Raw genomic sequence first — 24,716 nt, 5'->3', positions numbered from 1 at the left:
TTAGTGCGGGAGAATCGTCTTCCGTAAATTCGACTTTCTCAAACTTATAAAATCATGTAGTAGAAAAGCATGCGAAATCGTCTATGGAAAGAATTATCTCGTTGGAAAGCATGTAAAAATCACCCGTGGTAAAAAAGGTTATAGTCGCGGCGCACGACTCTGAGGTTGTCATTATCGTACCCTGGCAACCTACCATTCAAAAGTGCGTCCGATTTCGTATCATTTTATACACTAATGATATTATTATGCACGAATATATTATACACGAATATTATTATACACGAACATATTATACACGAATCACATGCGCCTCATATTATACACGAAATCAGATGCACTTTTGAATAGTAGGTTGCCAGGGCACGATAATAACAACCTCAGAGTCGCGCGCCGTGACTATAGGAGGAAAACATTTGTCGTAAAAGCGTTTGTTGTCAGTCGCCTAGGAGAAAAATTATGCAGTAAATTATCTAACGGAAATATAATCAGACATAAAATTGCCTAAAAATAAAGTGTAACGTATACGGGTCTATACTAAGATGGCATGATGGTGGTAGTGGAGGCGTGGTGGTTAATGTGGTGGTGATGACGAAGGTGATGGTGATAATCCACGTTTGACGTACATGTTTGTCTTATCAGGATGGCGGGGTTTGGTGCTGGAGGTATGGTGTGCGTGGTGCTGGTGGTGATCGTGGTGATGCCAGGTCACGTCTCCGCCATTGTCTTCCCTTCGCCCGTCCCTGAAGAGAATGGTGAGGCAAGAGTCTGCATTCTATGTGACAGGAGACTATTATAATGCCTTCTCCGTAGCCATTTATTTTGCTTATTGAGCCATACTATCAGTTTGTTTATATATTTATATATTTGTATGTACACACACACACACACACACACACACACACACACACACACACACACACACACACACATATTATCAACAGGATACAAGGGTATACCGAGGTATAATATACAAAATAAATCGCTGAGGGAGAGGCGCTACGAAATCATTCCAAGATTTTCATAACTGTCAAGCGTATCTTTCTTCTTTCATTCTTTCCTCGTCCTTCTGCCTACGGGTGACTTTACACTCCCTCTTCTGTCTTTCTTTCCTTCATTCTTTCCTCTTCCTTCTGCCTGTGGGTGACTCTACACTGAGTGACAAGCCAAATGGTTTCCTGTACACCAGGGAACCATTTACTACGCTGGGTGGTAACCATATAACCAAATTTTGGCACCTGGTGATTTAGTGGGTAATTACGGCGCTCCAGTCGGATTGAGCTGGTGAAGGTTTATATCCAAGGGTTGGTTGGGATTTATTGCTCACGCAGTGCCATTCAGGGATGAGTGAGGCTGGTCACTCATCTTAAATGTCAGGACCAAGCTGCTTAGCTCCGGGCTCCTACGCTCCTCATGGGGTAACGTAGGATTGGATGATCAGTGAATGAATGACTAAATGAATGAATGAATGGTCAAGAGTATTATTGCTTAATCAGGTGACACCCTTTAACAGCTTATGTTTGTTGCCTCCAGACATTTGAATCACTTAGAGGTGTACCAGTGTAGTGATGAAGGTACTGATACTTGCACACAACCCTGACAATAACAAAAAAGTTAAATAGGTCTGTAGGCTACTGGATGTAACAAGAATAATGATACACGTCTGTCAGATTCATGTTTCATTACGAGTGTCCTCATCGAGTTTCATTAAGAGTAGCTTTGTTAAGAATTATAGCACGTTCACGCCGGTGACGTCATTGTAATCATATTCTTGCTCTTACCAGACAGTTTTATTCAGTTTTGGGCAGACATCCTACAGCACAAGGGATAATGAACACAATATCTACTGTTTCCAGTTCGACAAATCTTCCCTAAGCTCAATAAAATTATCTAGCGATATTACAAAGTAAGCAGTGAGTGTGGTTGGTGAAATGCTTAAGAGTTTCAGTGCTAAGAGTGTCATTGTCACTTGAGTCGTCGTTAAGTTATTCACCTTCATTATTTACAGTTTCTTCCAGCTATCCTTGTCATATGCTTGTAACTTATTCATAACATTAATGCTATATTTTATTCTTTGTTTCTTCAACATATATATATATATATTTTTTTTCAGCTTAACCGTTTCAGTCCGACTGCTTACTTTTCATTGTGTTCATGCTACCTCCTGACATGTATATTTAGCATATGATAAATCAAGATCTAGCTACAATCAGTGAATGGGGACAAAACAACCTTGTCTCTTTTAATGCTAGTAAAACTAAATATATACAGTTTACTAATAGACAGATATTGCCAGATTCGTACATTACCTTCAGTGCTACTAATATTCCCATCTCCAAAAGTATTGAAATTCTTGGTGTCTCACTTAACAGTGCCCTCAGCTGGACCTCTCATGTCAGATCACTTGCTAAGGTCGCCTCAAAGAAACTTGGATTATTGTACAGAGTCCGTAACTTCTTCGCCGATGAGCAGTTAGCTATAATTTATAAGAGTCATGTGCGCTCTCAGCTTGAATATTGCTCACCCTTGTGGAATGGTTGTGGAGAGATTGCATTGAGACAACTGGACAAAATTCAGAATAAAGCTGTTAGAATCATTAACAACCCTGCCATTACATATAAACTACCTCCCCTGCAAGTAAGAAGGAATGTTGCCTCCCTTGCATTATTTTACAGATATTTTTTTGGCAAGTGCTCAGACGAGGTTGCGTCCATGGTGCCGCCTCTCCATGCCTTCCCTCGTGCTACACGGGCATCTGGTAGCGCTCATGACTGGAATGTCACTCAACCATATTGCAGAACTTCTGCCTATCAGAATTCTTTGATTCCCCGAACTGCATCTCTCTGGAACTCGCTTCCCCAGAGTTGTTTTCCTCCAAATTTCAACCCACAACTGTTCAAGTCTAACTGTTACAGATAGTTTATGAATGGAGGACACCAGTAATCTTTTGTATGGATTATTTTTTTTTTCCCCCATTTGTTTTTCCTTCCTCCGTTCTGTTATTAAAAAAAAAAAAAAAGATTATAGCCTCAATTATCCCCTTCAGAAATGGAGACCTTTCCTAACCTGATAATACAAAGGCTGACACAGTACATAATACTGAATCTACCTATGAGCCTCGAGTGCATACCTCGCCTGCCAATACAACTGATGATTTACTGATGTAATTTCTCTTTCCTGCCAGATGAATGCTTTTGCGGTCTCACCCAGTCAACAAATTAATTTTACGGTCTTAGCCTGCCTTACTACAAATGTCGGGGAGCTCATACCTCCTCGAATACCAATGAAATTAAAGTTTTATTCTTGCATTCAGATCACCATCCACTTCAAAATTTAATCAGTTCTTCCGTGACCCATTGCTCTTCTGTCCAATAGATTTCACTGAAATCTGGAAACAACATTTGGGATATAATTTACAAAACAGACACACAAGCTGCCAGACAGACGCGGGTGAATACATTACCTCCAACTTCGTTGGCTTAGGTATATATACGAGTACCTCGCTCGACTGAACAGGTTTAAGAGAGACTCTTTGAGCTGAGAAATTAGTTTCATCCTTCGTTAACAGCTTAATTGCCAGTCATCATTCAAATATTAAATTAAGCCGTCTAGAGAAAAGAGAATAAGAAAAATCATCCGTCATCTTTGTGACGGGGTCAGATAGCAGCTGCCCAGTAATATTATTTACGCCATCAGCCAAAAGATTTTTTAAAATTCTTGCCTCCATTTGGAAAATAAAAACTGACTTTGGGAAGATCTTACACAGAGAAAGGCTTTAATGGAGAATAATTTTTACCTTTTCCCTGCGAGACACTTGCACAGTGTTCATTAAAATAGTCTTGTGATGGCAAGAAAAAAAGATTGTCAGCTGAATAATGGAGGTAACCACTTCAACACGATGGCGATGTAGTGTAGCTTACTTTTGGAGTTTAAGGACCATTTCGATCACACTGCTTTCTAACCCTCCTGTTTGAGGGACCCCTCGTAAACAGAGAAATCGTTTGAAAATAGCAAAAACACAACAGCTGGAATAAAGCCAGGGTAGAGAAGGCGTAAAACCAGTGGCTCCAGTGACATCTTTTATTACTGTTATTTCTTTCCTGCATCAAGACAATTTGATTAAGTTCAGGAGAGACCTCTCGTACTGAAGGGGCCGGTGAATGCCATATCTATATCATCCAGTTCAAGAAGCCTTTCGTAAGCTAGATCAAAAACTTTTAAAACAGCAAAAATAAAAGAAGACCGTCGTCCAAGGAATGAACTGGTTGATGACTATCGCGCGGTCGATGGGTAATAATAATAATCTTTCTGTTATTCACTTCCTTCAGTTTGCTTCTTCTAGCTATTTCTTACATTCCTTGACTCTAAAGTTTCAAATTCCCTCCGCCTCTCTCTCTCTCTCTCTCTCTCTCTCTCTCTCTCTCTCACACACACACACACACACACACACACAACCCCCAGGACAGTGGTTCGGGGGGCGCGCCCCTCTAGGGAGATGTAAACGATTTCCAAGGGGGGGGGGCGCCAAGGACCCAGAGAAAAAAGTGAGTGGCTTGAACAAGTGTGTGTGTGTGTGTGTGTGTGTGTGTGTGTGTGTGTGTGTGTGTGTGTGTGTGTGTCACGAGAAACTACTGACTTGTAATCAGAATTATTAATTTGTCTCTGCTCCAGCCTTCAAAACGCAATATTCTTCGTGCCTGTGTTAAGTTCAGTCTGTCGCTTTGGGAACGTCCCGATTTTTTCTCTCTCTCTAATCCGTCTGTCTCGAGAGAAAGTGAGAGATGCCAAGGATTCTTTGATGGTAAAATGAACCGCACCCAAACTACTAAAACTGGAGCCTCAGAAAGTTGGTTTTCGTTCCTGGTCTGTCCATAAATCTGGCCTGACTTTTTCTGGACTTATTCAGAACTTGACAAGCCAACAGCTCGCCAGGTTGACAGGTGACAACTTCCCGCCTTTTGCACTCAGTACTTGTTTCGTCGACGAAATGATGCTTAATTATGTGAACCACACCATAAAAACTATCAGTATTTCTTCTAACTGAACCAATGCAAACGGATTTGTGTTTCTTTACTAGATGAAACTAACGAGAGAGAGAGAGAGAGAGAGAGAGAGAGAGAGAGAGAGAGAGAGAGAGAGAGAGAGAGAGAGAGAGAGAGAGAGAGAGAGAGAGAGAGAGGGATTACGAACATACAACTTCATGTTTATGACTGTGAGTTGGTCCAAGAAAATGTGGAGGTGTTTATGACCAAGTGGTGATGTTCTTGATCATCTGAGAGTGTTTGTGGCTATATCCATGTTGTGTCTGTTACATGGCCACGTGGTGCTGTTGTTGAATATGTGGCGATTTTTTTTTACGTGTCCGATTCCCCAAGTCCCAGTATGGTAGTTCTCCTTGGGGCCCAGTAGTCCTCCTACATCTCCACATGTCACCACTTCGGCGCTAACACCCACCATCCATATTGAATACATGCTAGGGCTGTCTCATACAGAACTGGTGTGCTGGTATTAGCGGGGGTACTTTTATGACATGTCGGCGGGACATCCTGTAGATTAGAAATGCCTTATTATCATATTCAGATCCTTAAACTGTTCCCTGCTCCAGCCGGGCTTCGAACCTGGGCCCATTAGGACTGCAGGCCGCCTCTCAGTTTTTTACTATGCTGTTGTCTTCATGATATTTTTATAGTTTTTATGACCAAGTGGTGGCATTTATGAAGTTTTGGTGGTGTCAGTAACCATGAGGTGTGGTTTACGCCCATGTGGTGGTTCTTGTGGCCACGTGCTGTGTGTGCGGCTATGTTGAGAAATGACCATTACCATGCGGTGGCGCTTATGACCACGACCATAACCATTCTGTGGTTTACAACAGTTTGGTGGTGTCATGACATGTGGTGCTGTTATTGGCCACGAGGTGCTGATTATGACCATGATGCTATGACCATGTGCTGGTGATTCCCATGTGGCGGTGTTTATGAGGTTTATTATCAAACGCTAGTCGTTGTGACCAAGACCAAGTGGTTTTGTATGACCAAGACCCAATGGTGTTGTATGGCCACGAGGTTGTGTTCATAACCATGACATGTTTTGGTGCATATGACATCTTGTGGTGCTTTATGACCATGTGGTGGTGCTTATGACCATGTGGTGGTGCTTATGGCTATGTGGTGGTGCTTATGACCATGTGGTGGTGCTTTTGACCATGTGGTGGTGCTTTTGACCATGTGGTGGTGCTTATGACCATGTGGTGGTGCTTATGGCTATGTGGTGGTGCTTATGACCATGTGGTGGTGCTTATGACCATATGGTGGTGCTTATGGCTATGTGGTGGTGCTTTATGACCATGTGGTGGTGCTTATGACCATGTGGTGGTGCTTATGGCTATGTGGTGGTGCTTCTGGCTATGTGGTGGTGCTTTATGACCATGTGGTGGTGCTTATGGCTATGTGGCGGTGCTTATGACCATGTGGTGGTGCTTTTGACCATGTGGTGGTGCTTATGACCATGTGGTGGTGCTTATGGCCATGTGGTGGTGCTTATGACCATGTGGTGGTGGCTATGATGGTGTGGTGTGTATATGCTGTGGTGTCTTACGACCTTATGGTGGTGTTCATGGCCCTGATCATGTGCTGGGGGTTTATACCTTGTAGTGGAGTGTAGGACCATTTGGTGGTATATACGAACATGTGGTGGAGTTTCTGACCAATTAGATGCTTTTTATGATCCCTTGTGTCGATGTTCTGATAAGGTGGTGTTTTATACAAGCCAACGATGTAGTGTACATAAACAAGTATCTCTGTGAGGACACTTTTTCCGCATTCTTCACTCTCAAGACAAAATGCAGAATAAAGGGTGAACATTATGGTGGTTTGCAGTATTCCTCCTGGCACGCAGCCTTGCATTTAAAATTACCATTATGGCCATCAAAATGTGTAAATCGATGCGTGGTATTGAGTTCCTTATGCGTATTAATTTTAGTATAAAAGTAAATAAAAACAGGACAAAATTAATATTTTTCATTCTCATTGAACGAAGTGGATGCACAAGGCGCCTTCACGTGGTGGCACCAAACCCGGTTATATTGAACGTCCCTCATCCCGTATCCCCCGAAAAAGAGGATAATGGATTGCAGAAGGGCTGATTCGACCTGCATTCAACTGAGTTAACGTCCGTTTGAAACTGTAGGATCAACAATGTAACAATATATATATATTTTTTTAGTACCATGAGGGCAGGAAAACGGTGTGTGTGTGTGTGTGTGTGTGTGTGTGTGTGTGTGTGTGTGTGTGTGTGTGTGTGTGTGTGTGTGGATATTTCGACCAAGGCTAAGGACAAAATATCCAGACCATATTCGTCCATACGGTCAGTAACTGTAGCTCCTTAGCGGTTGAGATGTGGACACATGTTTAATAGCATTTTTTGCTTAGAATTTCCTCACATATCATATCTTAAAGTTATGCCCTAGCCTTCAGAACGCCTCCCCCCCCCTCTCTCTCTGTTTCTCTCTCTCTAAAGAATAAAAAAAATCCTATGAGTAGAACTGATTTAATAAGGAAGAGAACAACGTAAAGGCTGTCACTGTACTGAAAAGGTATACTGAACGTCTGGATGCCAGCCTTGATAGAAGGTTCCACTATTTTACTATCAATTCCTTCTCCTAATTCAGATCTTGAATTACAAGAAGAACACGATACATGGATAATTCATACACTTTTCCCTGTCACCTGCAAAAAGTAAACATTAACAACAAAATAAGCAGAAATTTAAAAACTTCCTTTCTAGGGTAGGAATTTCTTTATCAGGAAGAATGTGAGGCGTGGGATATTTGTGCGTTGGTCTTGTCACTCCAGGAGGGAAAAAAATGTGGCTTATGATGGGGAACTGATGGCAATTTTGTTTGTGAATCTGAGTCTTTGGATCATACTGGACGACGCTTTTAAGGATTCATAGCACTTCATTCTTAGTCAATTATTTATACATTGCATCTAAGTATGATCTTGTATGGCGATAGTAAGGCTATATACAGGCAGGATAATATAAGGTGTAATATTCAAAATAATTAGCTAAGGAAGAGGTGCTACGAAGCATCCTATCTCACCTAGGATAGGGATACTTGTCGTACGTGTACTAACTTCTTCCCCACCACCACCCGACAGACGCAGACTACTGGTACCGCACCATGAAGGAGGAGCTGCAGGAGGCCCTCGAGCTACGACACAACAACAAAATCGCCAAGAATATCGTCCTGTTCCTCGGCGACGGTGAGTTTGTTGGGCCAATTCGCTCATCACCTGGATAGCGTTTCTAGTTCCTTTTCCTTAGCTCAAATTTCTATATTAAAACCTAAATATTCTGCTGTAGATTACTTACGTCTCTCTGATATGGCCATACATTGCGTTAATGAGCTGCATGAACATGTAGACGCACCAGTTACAGAAGGATGGTATGGGAGTGGTGCTAGAGAGATTCCTAAACCGCTCAACAGTTGGGTTATTTTTTCTTGACGGAACTGAGACACTCCAAAAAACTTGAACAGTAGGCTGTGGTTGTATGAATCTTGATGAGCTTTAGTTTATGAAGAAGGAGTGTCTTCCTGCTTACTAATCCAACTGAACCTGTATTCTGACTTCACCTGTCAAACAACTGGGCTGAAAATAACGACCTTCATTAAGTCTGAACTATCATCTTATAGCTGTCGATCTGTGTTATTTATCAGTATGGTTGCGATATCTCTGTAGCCTAAACGACCCAGATACTTGTCCACCTGCAGTTCACTGTATATAGTTCGGTAACAGAACGCAAACAATGCTATGTCTCTATATCCTTTCCATAGCACTAAATTGTGATCAGGATCATGTTCTGGTATTAATCTTTTTATAACTCAGTATCCAAGATGGAGAGATGGCCACTATATGGTAAAAACAGTAAGTGCAATGTATGTGGGGTGAGCTACTTGCCAGTGGAAGATTTGTACTTTCTGGTGGTGGGGATTTAAACCTGCACAAGTCAAGTTGGTTTCCTGGTGGTTATGGCATAAACTTTTGCAAAGTAATTTCTCTCAACCCGTTGCAAAATTATAATAATTTAGTTATATTACCTGGCCATATATAAACAGTCTCCTCACTACAAACCAGGACGTATTATCCATGCCCCCCATCCAGGCACACGTCTGAAGGCAGCAGTATCACTCTAATAGTCAAACAGTTTTAACATTATCGCCATTTTGAAAAGTTTATTGACTCCTTTGCATCACTATAGCGGGTTTCAAATGTTTGCTTACTGTCATATTACATATAACAATGAAGTGGATTATATATATATATATATATATATATATATATATATATATATATATATATATATATATATACACGCGCTGTAACTGTAGGCGAGCTGTAGCTAACCAATATTACGCAAAATGGAGTACTTACGGGTGACCATGATGCGGTTTTCAGACCGTAACTCTCGAACCGTAGCCTGAATGCTTTTCTAAACATGAAATATCTACACTTGACAAGCAGCGTTTTGGTGTATAGTACGCTTGCGTATGCCTTTTTGTTTTGGAGTTATGATTGAAGAAGAAGAACGAAAGAAAGACGAAGAAAATCGATATTTTTGCTGTTCTATTTTGCGACTCCTACGAATGTTAGCAAGATTTTTTGAGTAGTTTTGCACTTGAATGGGGAAGGCATTTAAGTTTGTAAGCTTAGAATTAAGCTTTGCGGCTGTTTTCGCGCGGATGCTCCTATACCTTATAGTACGGGACGCCAGTTTGAACCTGCCCCATTCCTACTTACGGAGTGCTACTGCACTCCGGGATATATATATATATATATATATATATATATATATATATATATATATATATATATATATATATATATATATATATACAGTCGCGCTCATGATTCCCTGAGACACCTGTGGTGGAGGGTGTTTGGCCCCGCTCTACTCTTTCTGAACGACAGGTAATTGAGTCAGCCTGCCCCACTAACACAGTGAAGCTGAAAATGGAACCGTTTCTTATAAACAAGAGATCATGAAAAGAGATGGGTGAAATATAAACAATAATGGTGAACAGTATCACTGCACATATGGTAATACAACACGGAATAATTTTACTGAAATAATTCCACCTACTATTGAGTACATATAGCTTGAAAGATGAAGAAATATGTTATGTGGTTTGTCGTCCGCCATTCAACTTTCCAACAATTTGCTACGGACGTGTGATTAATGCATTACTAAATCCCTCTACATACTGCGGGTTTGCCTATTAATTATTTAGCAATAATACACGTATTACAGAAATGTATGGATATTTCACAATATCATGGTTGCATGACCGAGTCTCTTTAAGTCGTCACGTCCACTTCAGACACCGTCCTCCAACAACTTGATTCTGTGCGTCATCACAGTTTACGTCTGACTCTTGGCAGTTTTAAATCTTCCCCGTTGAAAGTCTCTGCTCTGAATCAGGAGTTCCTTATGTTTTCCGTCGTCGTGCTTTGCTTTTTCTTCGTACCTAAGCTGAGTTGCACTGTTTCCATAATACCCCTTCTATGCTTCCTCCCGGTCCTGACTTGAATGCCTTTTCTAACATCCTAGGATCAAACCACCTTTTGCAGATCGAACTCGTACCGTCCTCTCACACTCATCCCTTACCGTTAGTAATGTTTTCTCTTTCTGCACGAGTCTTTCCCTCATGGCTTCTCCCATGCCCTAGCGTTTGTCCCTCCATTTTCCCATATTCCAAGCCCAATTCTTCTTCCTTCACTCTCCGTTCCCGGGTTTTAGACTATCTTTCCCGCCATTCTTCTGCAGTCCCTATATACACCGATGGTTCCAAAACCCCTGAGGGTATCAGGTTCGCTGTTCTCTTTCCTGACACCTTTCATCGCTTTAGCCATCCTGTTTGCGCTAGTGTTTGACGGCCGAGTTGTATGCCCTCTTGTTTGCATTGCGGTATATTTGTCGCTCCTCCTCTTCCTCATTTGTGGTATTCTCTGATTCCTTTTGTGCTCTGTCCCTTCTTCAATCACCTTCTACTTCTCACCCTTTAGTCCCTCGTATCTTACAATGGCTGTTCCGTGTTTCTTCTCATCATAAATCTGTCCAGTTCTCTTCGTTCCCAGGACAAGAAGGCGTTGCAGGCAATGAACTTGCTGATCAGTTGGCTCGCATGGCTGTTGCCAGAGATGCTTCTCCTTCCTTACTTATTCCAGTCTCTGATTTCTTTCCTGCGCTATCTTCCTTCCTTAAACATCGTTGGAAGTCTTGCTGGGATGGATTTGAGAGGTATATGAGGGAGGGGGGGGGGTGAGTTAGGGGGAGGGTAGTCAAATGGTGGGTGACAGAGCGACTTGGAGGCGTTTTGTCTGCGGCCACCCTTTGCGGGATTAGGCCGTCGGGCTATAGATAGATAGATAGATAATGTGGAGAGGATGGAGGGTGAAAGACTGACGAAGAGAGTGTATGTGAGTGAGGTGGAGGGGGGAAGAGGGAGGGGGAGGCCGAGGATGAGATGGAGGGATGGGGTGGAGAGGTATATGAGAGAGGGGTGTGTGTTGGGAGCAGGGCAGTGAAATGGCGGGGGACAGGGCGACTTGGAGGCGATTTGTTTGTGGCCACCCCAAACGGGATTGAGGCGTCTGGCAATAGATAGATAGATAGATAGATTATTATTAAATATGGTGTGCCACTGTGTGTATGTGTTCATGTTTGGAGACTTGCTGACTCATCATTCTACTCTTGAGACAGTCTCCACAGGATGAGGCTGTGGGTGGATGGGTGAATAGTGGGAAAGTGATTCGTGTGAAATATGTCATTGATAGGAATAGGCCACATGTGAATAAAAGTCTTTGGGGAATACGTCCCTGGGGAAATGACCCAAGTAGGAACATAGGTACCAGTAAAGTAAGCTTTGTGAGCACGTGACGAGCGAGCAAACGTTTGTACAGTGAGCGCCAATAGTCCTGTCGCGGTTTTGTCCGAAGATTAAATGCAACTCGTGAAACATTATGAACCGTCCGTATGACAGACGGCGGAATGCACCAGAGGTTTAGCCCGTCAGCTTATGTTTTCACCATTTTCACGACACGACTATTGGCGCTCACTGTATATACGCCTATCATCATAATTTCATCTTGGTGCAAACTTTCAACATTTTTGGAGAGGTAGTTGAAGAATGATAGAAGAGTAATTGAGCTACAATATTTACTTTCTCACGTTTATTCGACTCCCTCAAATTTTCTCTCTGGATGTGCATATTGCGAGGCTTCGTAGCATTTATTACAAGTGCAATGTTCAGGTCTCTGCTCCTGACTTGCCATGTCAGTGAACTGCGTCGGTAATCACTTGACTATTGACTGAACGATGAAACCTAGAAATGGGGCAATTACCCTTGCTGATTTCACCCCCTAACATAGAAAAAGCGTTCATGTACAATTTTAGGCGTGATATTCAATATTTAATTGTTAGAATTCATGCAAGAAGACAGTGTTACAACAGGAAATCTTATTTAATTCGATTTCATAGTGAAGCATGTCAATTGAAGCCCTCGGTACATTCCCTTGGAAAGCTTGGATTCCAAGGGGCTTCTTTGGTCTCAGGAATGAGTATATAGCTAAAAACAAAATTTATTGAATGTATCTACAACCTGCTGAAAAAACCTCGTCTATATCTCACACAATAGAAAAGTTATTAGCCTCTGAAAATTACAGTGGTCGGGCCATGTCGTGTTGGGCCGGGCCAGGTCATGTCACGCTACACATTTCTCAGCTGAACGTAAACATCACTTCACTAAGCGTACCCGCTTCGCTTGCTGCGCTCGCTCGCTCGTAACAACGGGTACCTTGGATGCATGGGAAGACTATTTTTCGAAAAGGGGAAATTAATGGGCACATGAGAAAACAGGTTCACGGTAAAAATGGGTCGAAGAGGGAAAATAATTCAATGGGGAACGTAAATTCAAGATGGGAAATAAGTCCTTGGAGAAAATATAGCCAAGGGGGGAAAACTGATTTATGGAAAAAATAGGTCCAGCGGAGAATATATACCTAAGGAGGAAAAATAAGATGATGGGAAAATACGGATAGGTCTATGGTGGAGAACAGATTCGTGCAAAATGTACGTCTATGAGGGAATTAATGGCAGAATAATGCATATTTTCTAGAGCATTACTTCGTGAAGGAGCGTTGTGGTGTGGATGAGGCTCTGATAGGAAGCCTTAGGAGAAACACTCTGAGGAAGTTTGGCCATGTGGAGAGGATGGAGTGTGAGAGACTGACGAGAAGAGTGCATGTGAGTGAGGTGGAGGGAGGGGAGAGGGAGGGGGAGGCCAAGGATGAGATGGAAGGATGGAATGGAGAGGTATATGAGAGAGGGGGGTGTGAGCTGGGAGCAGGGCAATGAAATGGCGGGGGACAGGGCGACATGGAGGAGATTTGTTTGTGATCACCCCTTACACGATTAAGGCGTCTGGCAATAGATAGATAGATAGATTACTTCGTTACGAATACCATTCTAGGGTTAATCCTCTTTTACAGTTCTTCATTCAAGAGAGACAGATGGCAATATTAGGTCATACTGAAGTGACAAGAATGTAACCTATACATTTCCCCTCCTCCACTTCAGTTCATGCACGGTGTGTTTAGTGGATTTGAAACAGTGTATGCAGCTACTAACTTTTATTACCTTTCAGTCTGGGCAGCAGCTGTTTAGTTTTCTTATTAATATCAGATGATTTTATTAAACTTAGTAAAGATTTCTGGTAATGAATGAACAATCTATATTTAACCTCTCAGACCACAGTCTCTCTCCAAAGGCCAAAGAGGAAAACAGACTCATGAGGGCAAAGAGACCAAAGAGGAGCACAGGTTCATGAGTAGGTTCGAGAGGAAAAATAGGTTCATGAGAGAAGGTAGTTTCGCGCAATAAAATAATTGTATGGGAAAAAAATCGTCAATGAGGATTTTGTTTTTCACTGTTTTCTTTTTACCTCCAGAAGACTTATATTATTTAGGGAAAATAATTCGGGCTTCAAATAGCCATTTCCTGAGATAAATACAATGGTGTGGTGGTAGCGTGGTAAAACGGAAGGGACACAACAGTACGGAAGTGATTAAGTCTATACCCGATACTGATGAAACTACATTATTTTATGTGTCCGGGTGACTTCCTTTATAAGTGTATTCGTGCTGCTGTTAGATAGTTTTATTGACTTTTGGAGAGAGACTGTAATCTGAGAGGTTAGATACAGATTGTCCATTCATTACTAGAAACCTTTCCTAAGTTGAATAAAATCGTCTGTCATTAATGACAAAACTACACAGCTGCTGCCTGGACTGATAAGTAAGAGAAGTCAGTAGCAGCATACACTGTTTCAAAGCCACTAAACACACCGTGCATGAAGTTTTGCAAAGAAAACTGAAGTGGAGGAGGGAAAATGTTAGGCTACATTCTTTTCAGTTCAGTGTGAAGAGAGCGCTAGATGCGAGAGGGATGTCTGTTGAGCAAGGAAGAGTGGCTGTGCATGACAGAAATAAATGGTGAGAAATTGTGCATGAATAAATGACGACGCAACCCTGAGGGGATATTCTCCCGCATTTGGTCTGATCAGCTAGTCAGCTCAGGTGCGGGTAAGGGGATGGGTCTATTATGATGTGGCAGGGGTAAACCAGCTCTGCTGTCGGGCCCTGCTGCGGATGTCACTGATTGCACTGCCCAGTTGACCTTTGTGCGGTGTGATGCGGTGAGGTTCTGTCCCTTCTCCCCTTTGGGGCTAAGATGCGAATGAATGTGTTTGAATGGATGAGTAAATGGGGAGTGTGTCGTCCTGTCTCGGCTAACTCCCTTTCCTTGGGGGAAGCAGCCTAGGTATGTAGATAGATAGATGAATAATATTGCCATCTGTCTTTCTTGAATGAAGAACTCCAAAAGAGGATTAACCATAGAATATGGTGCTCGTACCGAAGTAATGCTGTGGAAAATATGCTGAATTCTGCTACTAAGTTTTATCAAGAGGTTATCACTAGAATATGATCCTAGTCATCAAGAAGTGCTGTGGAGAGGATTTAGAGCAGTAGTGTCGTCGTGTTCCGCCACCGAGCTGTAGCAAGAGATTAACATCAGAATATGATGCTAATCGGAGTTCCTATGAAAAGGGTCGCAGTATTATGTTATCTTTCCACCGAGCTGTAGCAAGAGATTAACACCAGAATATGATGCTAATCGCAGTTCCTATGAAAAGGGTCGCAGTATTATGTTATCTTTCCACTGAGCTGTAGCAAGAGATTAACACCAGAATATGGTCCAAGGGGCCGATACTCAAAAGTGGTCATCCGTTGTGACAAGTTCGTTGTCGTAACGAACTTTTGCTATCTTCGCTTAGAACATGCCCATGGCATCCTAAGTCCCCGATACTCAAAAACTTGATATGATACCTTAACTTGGTCATATAGAGTTCACTAAAGGCTCGGCAGAGGGTCAGCTGTTAATTATGTGTTCTCCCGATCAACATCTAATCCCAGCGATGCAGAAGCCAATGGGAGTTTGACCACGCCCACCTGCAATCATTACAAGATAGGAAAGCGGTGAGCATTGTTTTGTCTCACCGGAGAAGTATATCGGCAATTTGCTCCTATATTTTTCTGTGGTTTCACTTCCTTTTTTATATGTTCCTTTTGCTCATATCTCATTACTCGCCTTCGTTTATGCTTTTTTTTTTTTGTGTGTGTGTGTTATTTTCGTTTTCGTATTGCGTATTTACCAAATGTGTGTGTGTGCTTTTTATTATAATATCCCATCCATTATCATACTTCTTAATCGATTACTTCTTAACACTTTGTTTCCCATTTTTATATAATTTATAAAGACTCTACACCAGGGTGAATATAGCTACTCTATTTCCTCCGTTTCTTTCTTTTTCTTGCCAACGGTCTTTTCAACATGGCACCATTGCATTACTTCAACAATTCACTTCAAATATTGCACAATTATTCTTTGGGCCAATAGCCTTTAACTCTTTTTTTTTTTTTTATCTTTTAAATTTATGCATTTTAAAGGCTTTATGGGGTCCAGTTTCAAACCATATAAACACACAAGTTTTCAAATCCATTGTTATTGTATGCTCATTAATTATTATCACTGGAATCTGCACAAAGGCCTGTAAGTGTGCTGTAGCTGTTTCCAGACTAGCTTCCATTCCCTTGAGAAAGTTGGTAATTTTGTGGTTACATCATCATGACACTTTTCGTTCTGATACACTTATGCTTAAGAAATGTTTACACTACGAGTATATTGGCACTTTCTGCTGGAAGGGAAGAAAAAAAGATGCAGGCATAGAGTTACATGTAATAGTACAACATCCCTTCCGGTCTACATTCTGCCGTAGCCTAGTTTCCATTTCTTAAATCCGCTGTTGGGAGCAAAAGTCTTCGTACACAAAATACTAAGAGTTACATGGCAGCTTTTTCCGGGTTGTATGTCATTGTGACTGCCTCCTCCGGTATTCTACGATACCACACACAGGTATATGACATCTGACGTCACGAGATATCGGTTGAAATGTTTGAGTTTCGACAAAGTGGCCAATTACTTCTGTTGGTAAGATATGACTCACAGCGAGAAACGAGTCATAGGTGTTTTGAGTATCCATTCCTTGCTTGTGAAAAAATCCAGTTGCAAGGATGCAGAATCACAGTATTGGTTTATTCTGTCACTGAGCTACTGAAAATATGCATCTAAGGGCCAGGTATCTATAATTAAGGTGAATGAACAAAATCATATATTCAAAACTAGAGGGATACGAGCACAGTGGGCACCGATGTCTGAAAAGAACTACTGTGAGAGGGAAACAAATGATAATATATTAAACTGGAATCATTACCACTGAAATAACACCCGTGCTTGCGATAAGTAGGTGGGTTTTATGTTTTGCCATGTGTGTGTGTGTGTGTGTGTGTGTGTGTGTGTGTGTGTGTGTGTGTGTGTGTGTGTGTGTGAGAGAGAGAGAGAGAGAGAGAGAGAGAGAGAGAGAGAGAGAGAGAGAGAGAGAATAGCACAATGAGTTCTTATCCTAATTCATATAAACTTGATGGGAGTCCTAAGAAATGGTTCATGGGTAAGCTCTTTGTTTTGATATTTTGAGAACAATAGGTCGCAATTCAGGGTCACAGGACTAAGATAAAATTTGGCCAAGCACGATGAGCTTAAGCGGACGTATACAATTCAGATCAGACTGGGTGGAAGGGTAGAGGGTGCGACGATAACGAAAACATCCGATTTATAAAACAATCCATCAAAGGTCAAGGTCATGGGACAAGGTCAAACTTCGGCACGTATGTCAGCTTGTGAACAAAATAACTGAAGCAGTTTTGATTCAATTTGAACCAAATTTGGTGGAAGTGTTGTAGATCAGCCAAGCAACTGACCTACCATTTTTTAAAATAAACAGATCAATAACCAAGGTCACCTGACAAGGGTAACTTTAGCACTTTCTGTCTGATTTAGACCAAACATTGTAAATGGGTTCAAAGTGGCGAATGAATTGAGAGAATCGATTCTAAAAGTAATCAGTTAAAGGTGAAGGTCACAGGGATAGGGGAAAAATGTCGCACAGTAACGTTAGCTCAAACAGCTCTGAAGGGATTTGGGCCGAAGTTTTTGGAATGGTTTAGCGTGAGGCAGGAAAGAAGTCATTTCATTTTGAGAGTAGTCAGTCAGCAGTCTAGGTCACATGGCAGTGTCAAATGTCCCGCCTTTTGATTAACTGGTGGGTACAGGTGTTGCACTCTGAGTGTTCCTTTATGTATCTTATATATATTGTTTTATGTCGTCATTAACATACGAGACAATGCTTAGGTGCAAAATGCATTGTAAATCGCAACGGAGGAGTTGCTACGATTCTCCAAAGTCACTTACAGTATGACCCTGTGTATTTCAGGTCTGGGCGTGACAGTGAACACAGCAGCACGCATCAGGAAAGGACAGAAGGCTGGATGGTCTGGAGAGGAAGGGTACCTTCTGTGGGACAGGTTTCCAAACATGGCTCTCCTCAAGGTGGGACAACACCCCCTCTCTCTGTCTGTCACACACACACACACACACACACACACACACACACACACACACACACACACACACACACACACACTTCACTGCAGATGGTAGTGATCCATATCTAACGATGCAGGAGACAAGCACCAATTCTTTGCTTTTCAGAACAGGTTAGATATTTTTGAAGGATTTATTTTGCTGTTCCCTAATATCGATCACATTCATTACAAGAGGTAATAAGATAGTGACCATTGATTTTCAGACCCAGTAATGCGATCTTTTAATTTCAACAAAGTTTCTAAAATACATGTATTGGCTGAAATTTTATGTGCTCTCGGCTGGAGTGATATTACTGCTGGCAATTTTTCATGGCACAACTCTGCTTCATAAAGTTATGTCTGAGTGCAAGTGTGGTAAAAAATATGACTTCAAAGTTTTTGTCGAAAAATACATAATTCTTATTTAGTATCCTGAAAAGTATATTGGGATCTGAAGATCTCATTGCTAACGTTTGAAAGACGTTCTTGGTTGAAATTTGTAGTCGAATAGCTATGAAACTCTTGCACATTATTCTCCAATGTTGAGCTTCGCAAGCCATTCCACACTACTGATTCTTATTGCAATGAAGTAGTTGTATGCAGCGTTATCAATTTTTCTTTAATTAATTACTATTAATGTACAGATATGAACCAAAATACTGATCCATTCCATAACAATAAACAAAGAGCAGTCAGTGAGTGCAACACCTGCGCCCACCGACTGCCCTGTGACACTGGCGTTGAACAGATTGTTTTCTAAACTGAATTACTTTGGTTTTCTTAAACCCTTAAGTCTTCCGCTAAGTGTGGTCCATAAAATAAAAAAGTGTGGTGGAGATCTTTACGGGTACGGGTAACAACCTTTCCATCTACTGAGCTTTGTCAAATTGTTGCTTTTGAGTAATCCCGGTCTGTCAGGCTGCGCAGACCTATCAACTACAGGCAAGTAACTGCCCCTCGGGACTGTATCGTACAGCGAACCAATGTTCCCTTGCGATAGACATCACCTTACCACAGTGAAGCATAGGAAAGTGTGGACGTTTGGTTCTTGGATGGACATTGCATTTGCATCTCTCCACCCAGTTAACTGAGGCACCACAGTAAGCTTCACATCACCCCAATATTCGGATTTATAGTTACCACTCAGTGATGTAAATGTTTTTCTGATTTTTTTCTGAGTTAAGGGAAACCATCAGGCTTGCCTGTCAATGTACAGCCACCTATGGGCTGGACTACATACAGTGAATGAATGATAGGCGCACACCTACCACTTCTTTGTCAAGTAAAGTGACAAAACTCAGTCAAGCAAAACATTTGTTACTCAGTGAAGACCCTCACCTCACTAGGTGTGTTTTTCCATAGTGTGACGGCATTATCTACCCTTACAATATTGAACAGTTTTACGCAAATCAAATTAATAAAAACTGACCTCGAACTGACCTTGTCCTGCGATCTTGACAAATGACCTTTCCCTGTGACCGTGATTTTAGACTGACTTGTAGAAAAAAAAAAAATCCTTATAATATGGTGTAAATCTCACAAAAATGGGTTAACTGGACCTGGCGCTTGACCTTGACTTCTAACCTAATGTTCCCTCAAACTGTAGGTCAGCATGAAAGCTGATCCTTAATGTTTCCGCAAATGTTCAAATGAGATCATAACTGTTATCGTTATTCCTATTTACAATGAGACACACGGAATAGAACTTTGACCTGGCTCTGTGACCTTAATCTTTGATGGAGTGTTCTAAAAATCAAACCCTCCCGTTCTTACAGTACCTTGAGTTTGGTCAAAACTGGATATAAAATTTTAAAGTTTCCCTTACTTCGTCAAACTTTGACGTAGATCTTTGACCTTTGCTCATGGTCTGTTGGTTTCGAAAACTGTATGCCAGCCCCTTGCCTGTCCTACGCCTTCACCAAAACCGATTTAAACCAAGTAAAGGCATCCCCACATTGATGGCAAGAGCGCGCGCGATTGAAGACTCTCAAACACTCGGGAATTTCACTGGTTTGCGTGTCATTTTCCTTAGAGAAAGCTAAACCTCTTTTCTCGGTTCATTTTTCTTTTACATCTTTCACAAATATTTTAACCACTTAACTTTGTTTTAAATCAAACCATACATAGAAGAAGGGGAGGAATAGGTGCAAAAAAGAAAGGAAGAAAGGGAAGCGAAGGCAGAAAGATGAAAGGAAAAGGAAAAGGAAAAATATTAACAGTATCAAAAACATCCCAACACAAATCGTTTTAGATGGAGTAAAAAAGAAAAAAAAAGATAAAAACATGAAAGACAGCGCACCAAACTGAAATGGATTGTACCACACCTGAATCCACTAATAACAACAAGGAAGTGGTTGGGGTGTAGCTGTGAAATATGGACTGGCAGTAAAAGCGTGATTCTGATTGGCTGGTGGGGATAGAGGGAGGTTCTGATTGTGGGTGGGATAAAGGAGGCTGGTAATTGGCGATCACTGGCAACGCAGAGTTGCCAGTGATCCCCGGATAACTTAATTAGGAACTCCGTCAGCTAATCCCGGCTCGCACATCCATATACAGTATCTTCTAAAATCCCTACCACGATATTTAGTATTGAAGAGTACATGAATTCTTTAATACTGTAATACTATAATCATTATACTAGTTTTCTGTACATGATTTACTAAGTAAAATGCTGCAGAAGTTACTACTATGCATAAAACTACAAGTGGTCTGTTAGCATTCATCACATATTATTAGAAGTCTTGCTGCAGGTTTAATTTGAAATGCTTATAATGTAGTTATCAAAGATTTCATCTGGCAAATGCTGAAGAGAATATACCGACTATACGTTATCAATAAGGCACAGTTTATCAAGCTGAAACCATGAAGAGACTAAGCGGCCGACCGAAAACCCAAGTACCGATGCTTCCAAGAAGACAACAAAACTTCGCGTGGTGGCGTGGGCATGTGCATACAATCTTCACATGCTTCTCTTAAATATTTTGCAGCCAAACGACTTCATGTTAACATCATGTATAGACACTTATGACTGAAAGTTTTATTGACTAAAACCATGATAAAAGACGTGGCTGGGAATGTATTTGTTTTAAAGCTACGAAGAGTATTTGTCCCTACGTTTAGACTGTTAGATTTGTTAGTTTAATGATTCCCTTGAACTTTATCACAATGAAGCTTCTTTTCTTGATTTTACTGAATATATATGTTCATGAAATTATACTTATGAATAACTAACGAAGTGATAGAGGAAACATTTAAAAACAGTAGTTTAAGACATTAATGTGGGACCGGGTAGAATTGATATTACTAGAGAAGGAAGACTGCTATGGAATGTCAGCAAGATAATTTCTAAATCCATCACAATCTGCCCCATCAAAGTGCCATCGGGTCACCCTGACAGGTTCAGAACGGAGAGGTTTGGGGGAGCCGACTAATGTGGTTTTAATGAGATTGTGGTCGGAGGATCCAAATGGCGACAGTACCTCTATCACGTACTGCTCTGGATTATTTGTCAGGAATAGATCCAAGAGTTGAGCATTATGGTCAGCATTACCTGGCATTCTGGTTGGTTGTTTTACCAGCTGCGTGAGATTAAACGATTCTGTAAACAGCTCGCACTATAGACCAGCATCATCAGCCCTGGCATAATGCAATAATCATTCAACATTATGTACGTGCACTCTCAGCTTGAATATTGCTCACCCTTGTGGAATGGATGTGGAAAGGTTTCATTAAAATAAATAGACAAAATTCAGAACTTTTGCAATTATTAATAACCCTGCTATTATAAATAAACTACCTCCCCTACAAGTAAGAAGGAATGTTGCCTCCCTTGCATTATTTTACAGATATTTTTATGGCAAATGCTCAGACAACGTTGCGTCCATGGTGCCACCTCTCCATGCCTTCCCTCATGCTACACGGACATCTGGTGGTGCTCAGGACTGGAATGTCACACAGCATATTGCAGAACGTCTGCCTACCAGAATTCTTTTATTCCCCGAACTGCAATGCTTGGAACCCGCTTTTCTGGAGTTGTTTCCCCTCAAACATCAACCTACAGCTGTTCAAGTCCAACTGTTACAGATATTTTATGAAAGGTGGATGCCAGTAATCTGGTGAATGGATTATATTTTGTATTCATTTGTTTTTCCTTCCTCTGATCTGTTTAAAAAAAAAAAGGAGTGTTTTTCTTTGTGCACGAGTCCAGCTTGTCCTCATGGCATTATCTCTGATCATGTCACCCACACTTACAGAAAACTTATAGTGCATGAGAGGTTTAAAAACAAGTAACATCCACAACAATGCTAAAGAATTTAAACTGCATATGGTAGGAGCATTCCCATGACAAGAGAAGTAGTGTGGCAGGATAATATTAACCCCATCGTATGCATTGATGTGTTCATCATCATTAGGGTGTGGCTGCGCTCATACTCATTGTCGCTTTGTTGTCATTAAAACAAAAACTTTCATCAGAGAAAAAGTTTTCGGGTAATCAGCGTCATTTTTGGAGGCATCATAGCTTAGCTGCTGCTTGTCAAAAGTAATGAGTTAGCAACTGTGGGTCCCAATACCGGAATGAGAGCAGACAGGTTATTCAGTACCAAATGAGCTGTGAGTGGGGGAGGTACTATGCAGTTTGGCCCTTTAAATTTCTACTCTTACCCCCATCTCGGCTGTGCAACATATTTCACTATACCAATAGTGCTTGTATATAGTGTTTGGGCACTCTTGTGATTAGATTTGGTGTTTGCAATAGGAAATTTTGTGTCTGTGAAGCATTCCTGGATGTTATCAGCCTTTGGCTCAATGAAGACTGTGCTACTGCTCCTAATCAACTACACTGCCTCTACCCTGCACCAAATGTGAATATTCAACTAAAAAATAGTGATAGTGAATCATGAGAATATAGTGTCCATATCTAGTGTACAAGGAATTGGTGAAATATGTGCAGTAGCTTAGAGGAAGGCAGGAAACCGCCCTACAGTCACGTCACAGCATGGGTACTCTGTAGTTTTTTGCATTTTTTTCGAAAACTATGAGGCCTAGGATCACCGCTGTTTGCTCAAATGAAAAGCCAATGAAATTCTACATAGGATGATAAAATAAAAACATAACAGTGGCAGGAAAAGTTTTTCACTAGAGCTCCCCCCAAAAAAGTTGTTGTCTGTCTGAAATTGGTTGTACTTTTTTGCTTATTGCTCGAACACCATACCTCGTATCAAACTGGGACCCCCCCCCCGCACCATTCGAAAGCTAATAAAATACTCTTTCCAATGATGGTATAACATGTAGAGATTGATTAGTAAATATTCGACTTATGATGTTGGGACTTGAGATCTATGTTCCCGAATGTTTATTTCCAGGGCCCTAGCGTACCTATAATGTTTTTTTTGTTTTTTTCTGCTTATCATGTGGAACAAACATTGACGAATGGGAATATGTGGGTTTTGTGGCAAAATAAATATGTTTGGGTGGTGAAAGAAAGCCGAGAATACACTTTTTTGGAGCCTACGGCAGGCGGGGGGGGGGGAGGGGAGAACAGCCGATGCGTCATGGCACAGAAAACTTATTAATTTATCCGCACGCAAAAGGTTTAATCTCGCTTTATTTGTATTACTGTCCCTGAAACAGTTATGTATAATTATATATTTCTTTACTGACGTGTTAGTTTGCGTGTCCTGTTAGTCATTCTTTTTTGTGAAAAATGTTTAATAGGTCTGGTAAAAAAATTGAGGCCCTCTTTCTGGGAACCAAAATGTGAAAAATATTTAATGTATACAAGTCGGTATTCCTGCCGGGGCACTGCTATGCAAGAATTTTCTGGTAAACAACTCGTAGGTCGTTACTCTGCTCTAAAGTTGTCTAAATAAATCAAACAAGTCTCAGAGTTAGGTGAAACGTAACTTAACCTTAACTCACCTACAATAACTGTTTCTCTTCGATCTCATAGCTAATCCCCCCTTGAATTGGCCAATTCGTAAAGGTTAATTAGCTAGTGAAGAGGGAGTGATTAATAACAGTTGACGATGAGGCGCTTAGTGTAATTGCTTGAGCAGTCAAGCGTCCTTTAGGTGCTTATGTACAACAGTGCTAGCTTGAGTAAGACTAGGGACAGAGTGTTAACTCCACAAGGTCTGGGAGCAGAGTGAGTGTGTGGCAGGATCTACCTCCCTGCTCCCTCATAGAATGGTAGGTTGCCAACTGTTAATTAATTACAGTACTAAATAGTTAGATTACATCATAATATGTACAGGGCAAATCTAACAAATTAATCTTAGTTTTACTTAAACTAAAGTTAGACCAAGTATTCCCTTAAACTGTGTAAATATCTTAATTCCACATCTGCTTAACACGAGAATCTTTCCCTATTCGCCACGTCATATAACGTGCAGACGCAGTTTAGGTCAGTGGAGAATACCACATAATTACATGTATTTACAATGTTTGTTGTCCAGTTGTCCACGGGGGTTAAATGCAGTAGCATTTAATTTATCAATAACAAGAATTATTAAAGAAAACGTAATTTCTGGGTTATTAAAATCGCTTGAACAATTAACAACGGTCTCAAGTTTTCCTCTGCCACTAACCAGGGATAACTATGATAAAAGTAGAGAGCGCAACTGC

The 24,716-nt window shown here is 41.1% G+C and overlaps 1 protein-coding gene across 1 annotated transcript in view; it reads left to right on the top strand.

The window, feature by feature from the left end:
* Positions 1–640: 640 nt before the first annotated feature.
* The window catches only part of LOC145396356 (alkaline phosphatase-like), a 93,141-nt gene continuing 69,065 nt past the window's right edge, over positions 641–24,716 (top strand). The window contains exons 1-3 of the mRNA XM_080269748.1: positions 641–752; positions 8,154–8,258; positions 17,942–18,057. Coding sequence (XP_080125874.1) covers positions 641–752; positions 8,154–8,258; positions 17,942–18,057 — 333 coding nt within the window. The remainder of the gene's footprint in view (positions 753–8,153; positions 8,259–17,941; positions 18,058–24,716) is intronic.

The sequence above is a fragment of the Coenobita brevimanus genome, chromosome 37 (genome assembly GCF_032717465.1).
Source record: "Coenobita brevimanus isolate Jiangsu-jjx chromosome 37, ASM3271746v2, whole genome shotgun sequence".
NCBI classification, from domain to species: domain Eukaryota; kingdom Metazoa; phylum Arthropoda; class Malacostraca; order Decapoda; family Coenobitidae; genus Coenobita; species Coenobita brevimanus.
This window is presented reverse-complemented; position numbering and strand designations above follow the sequence as displayed.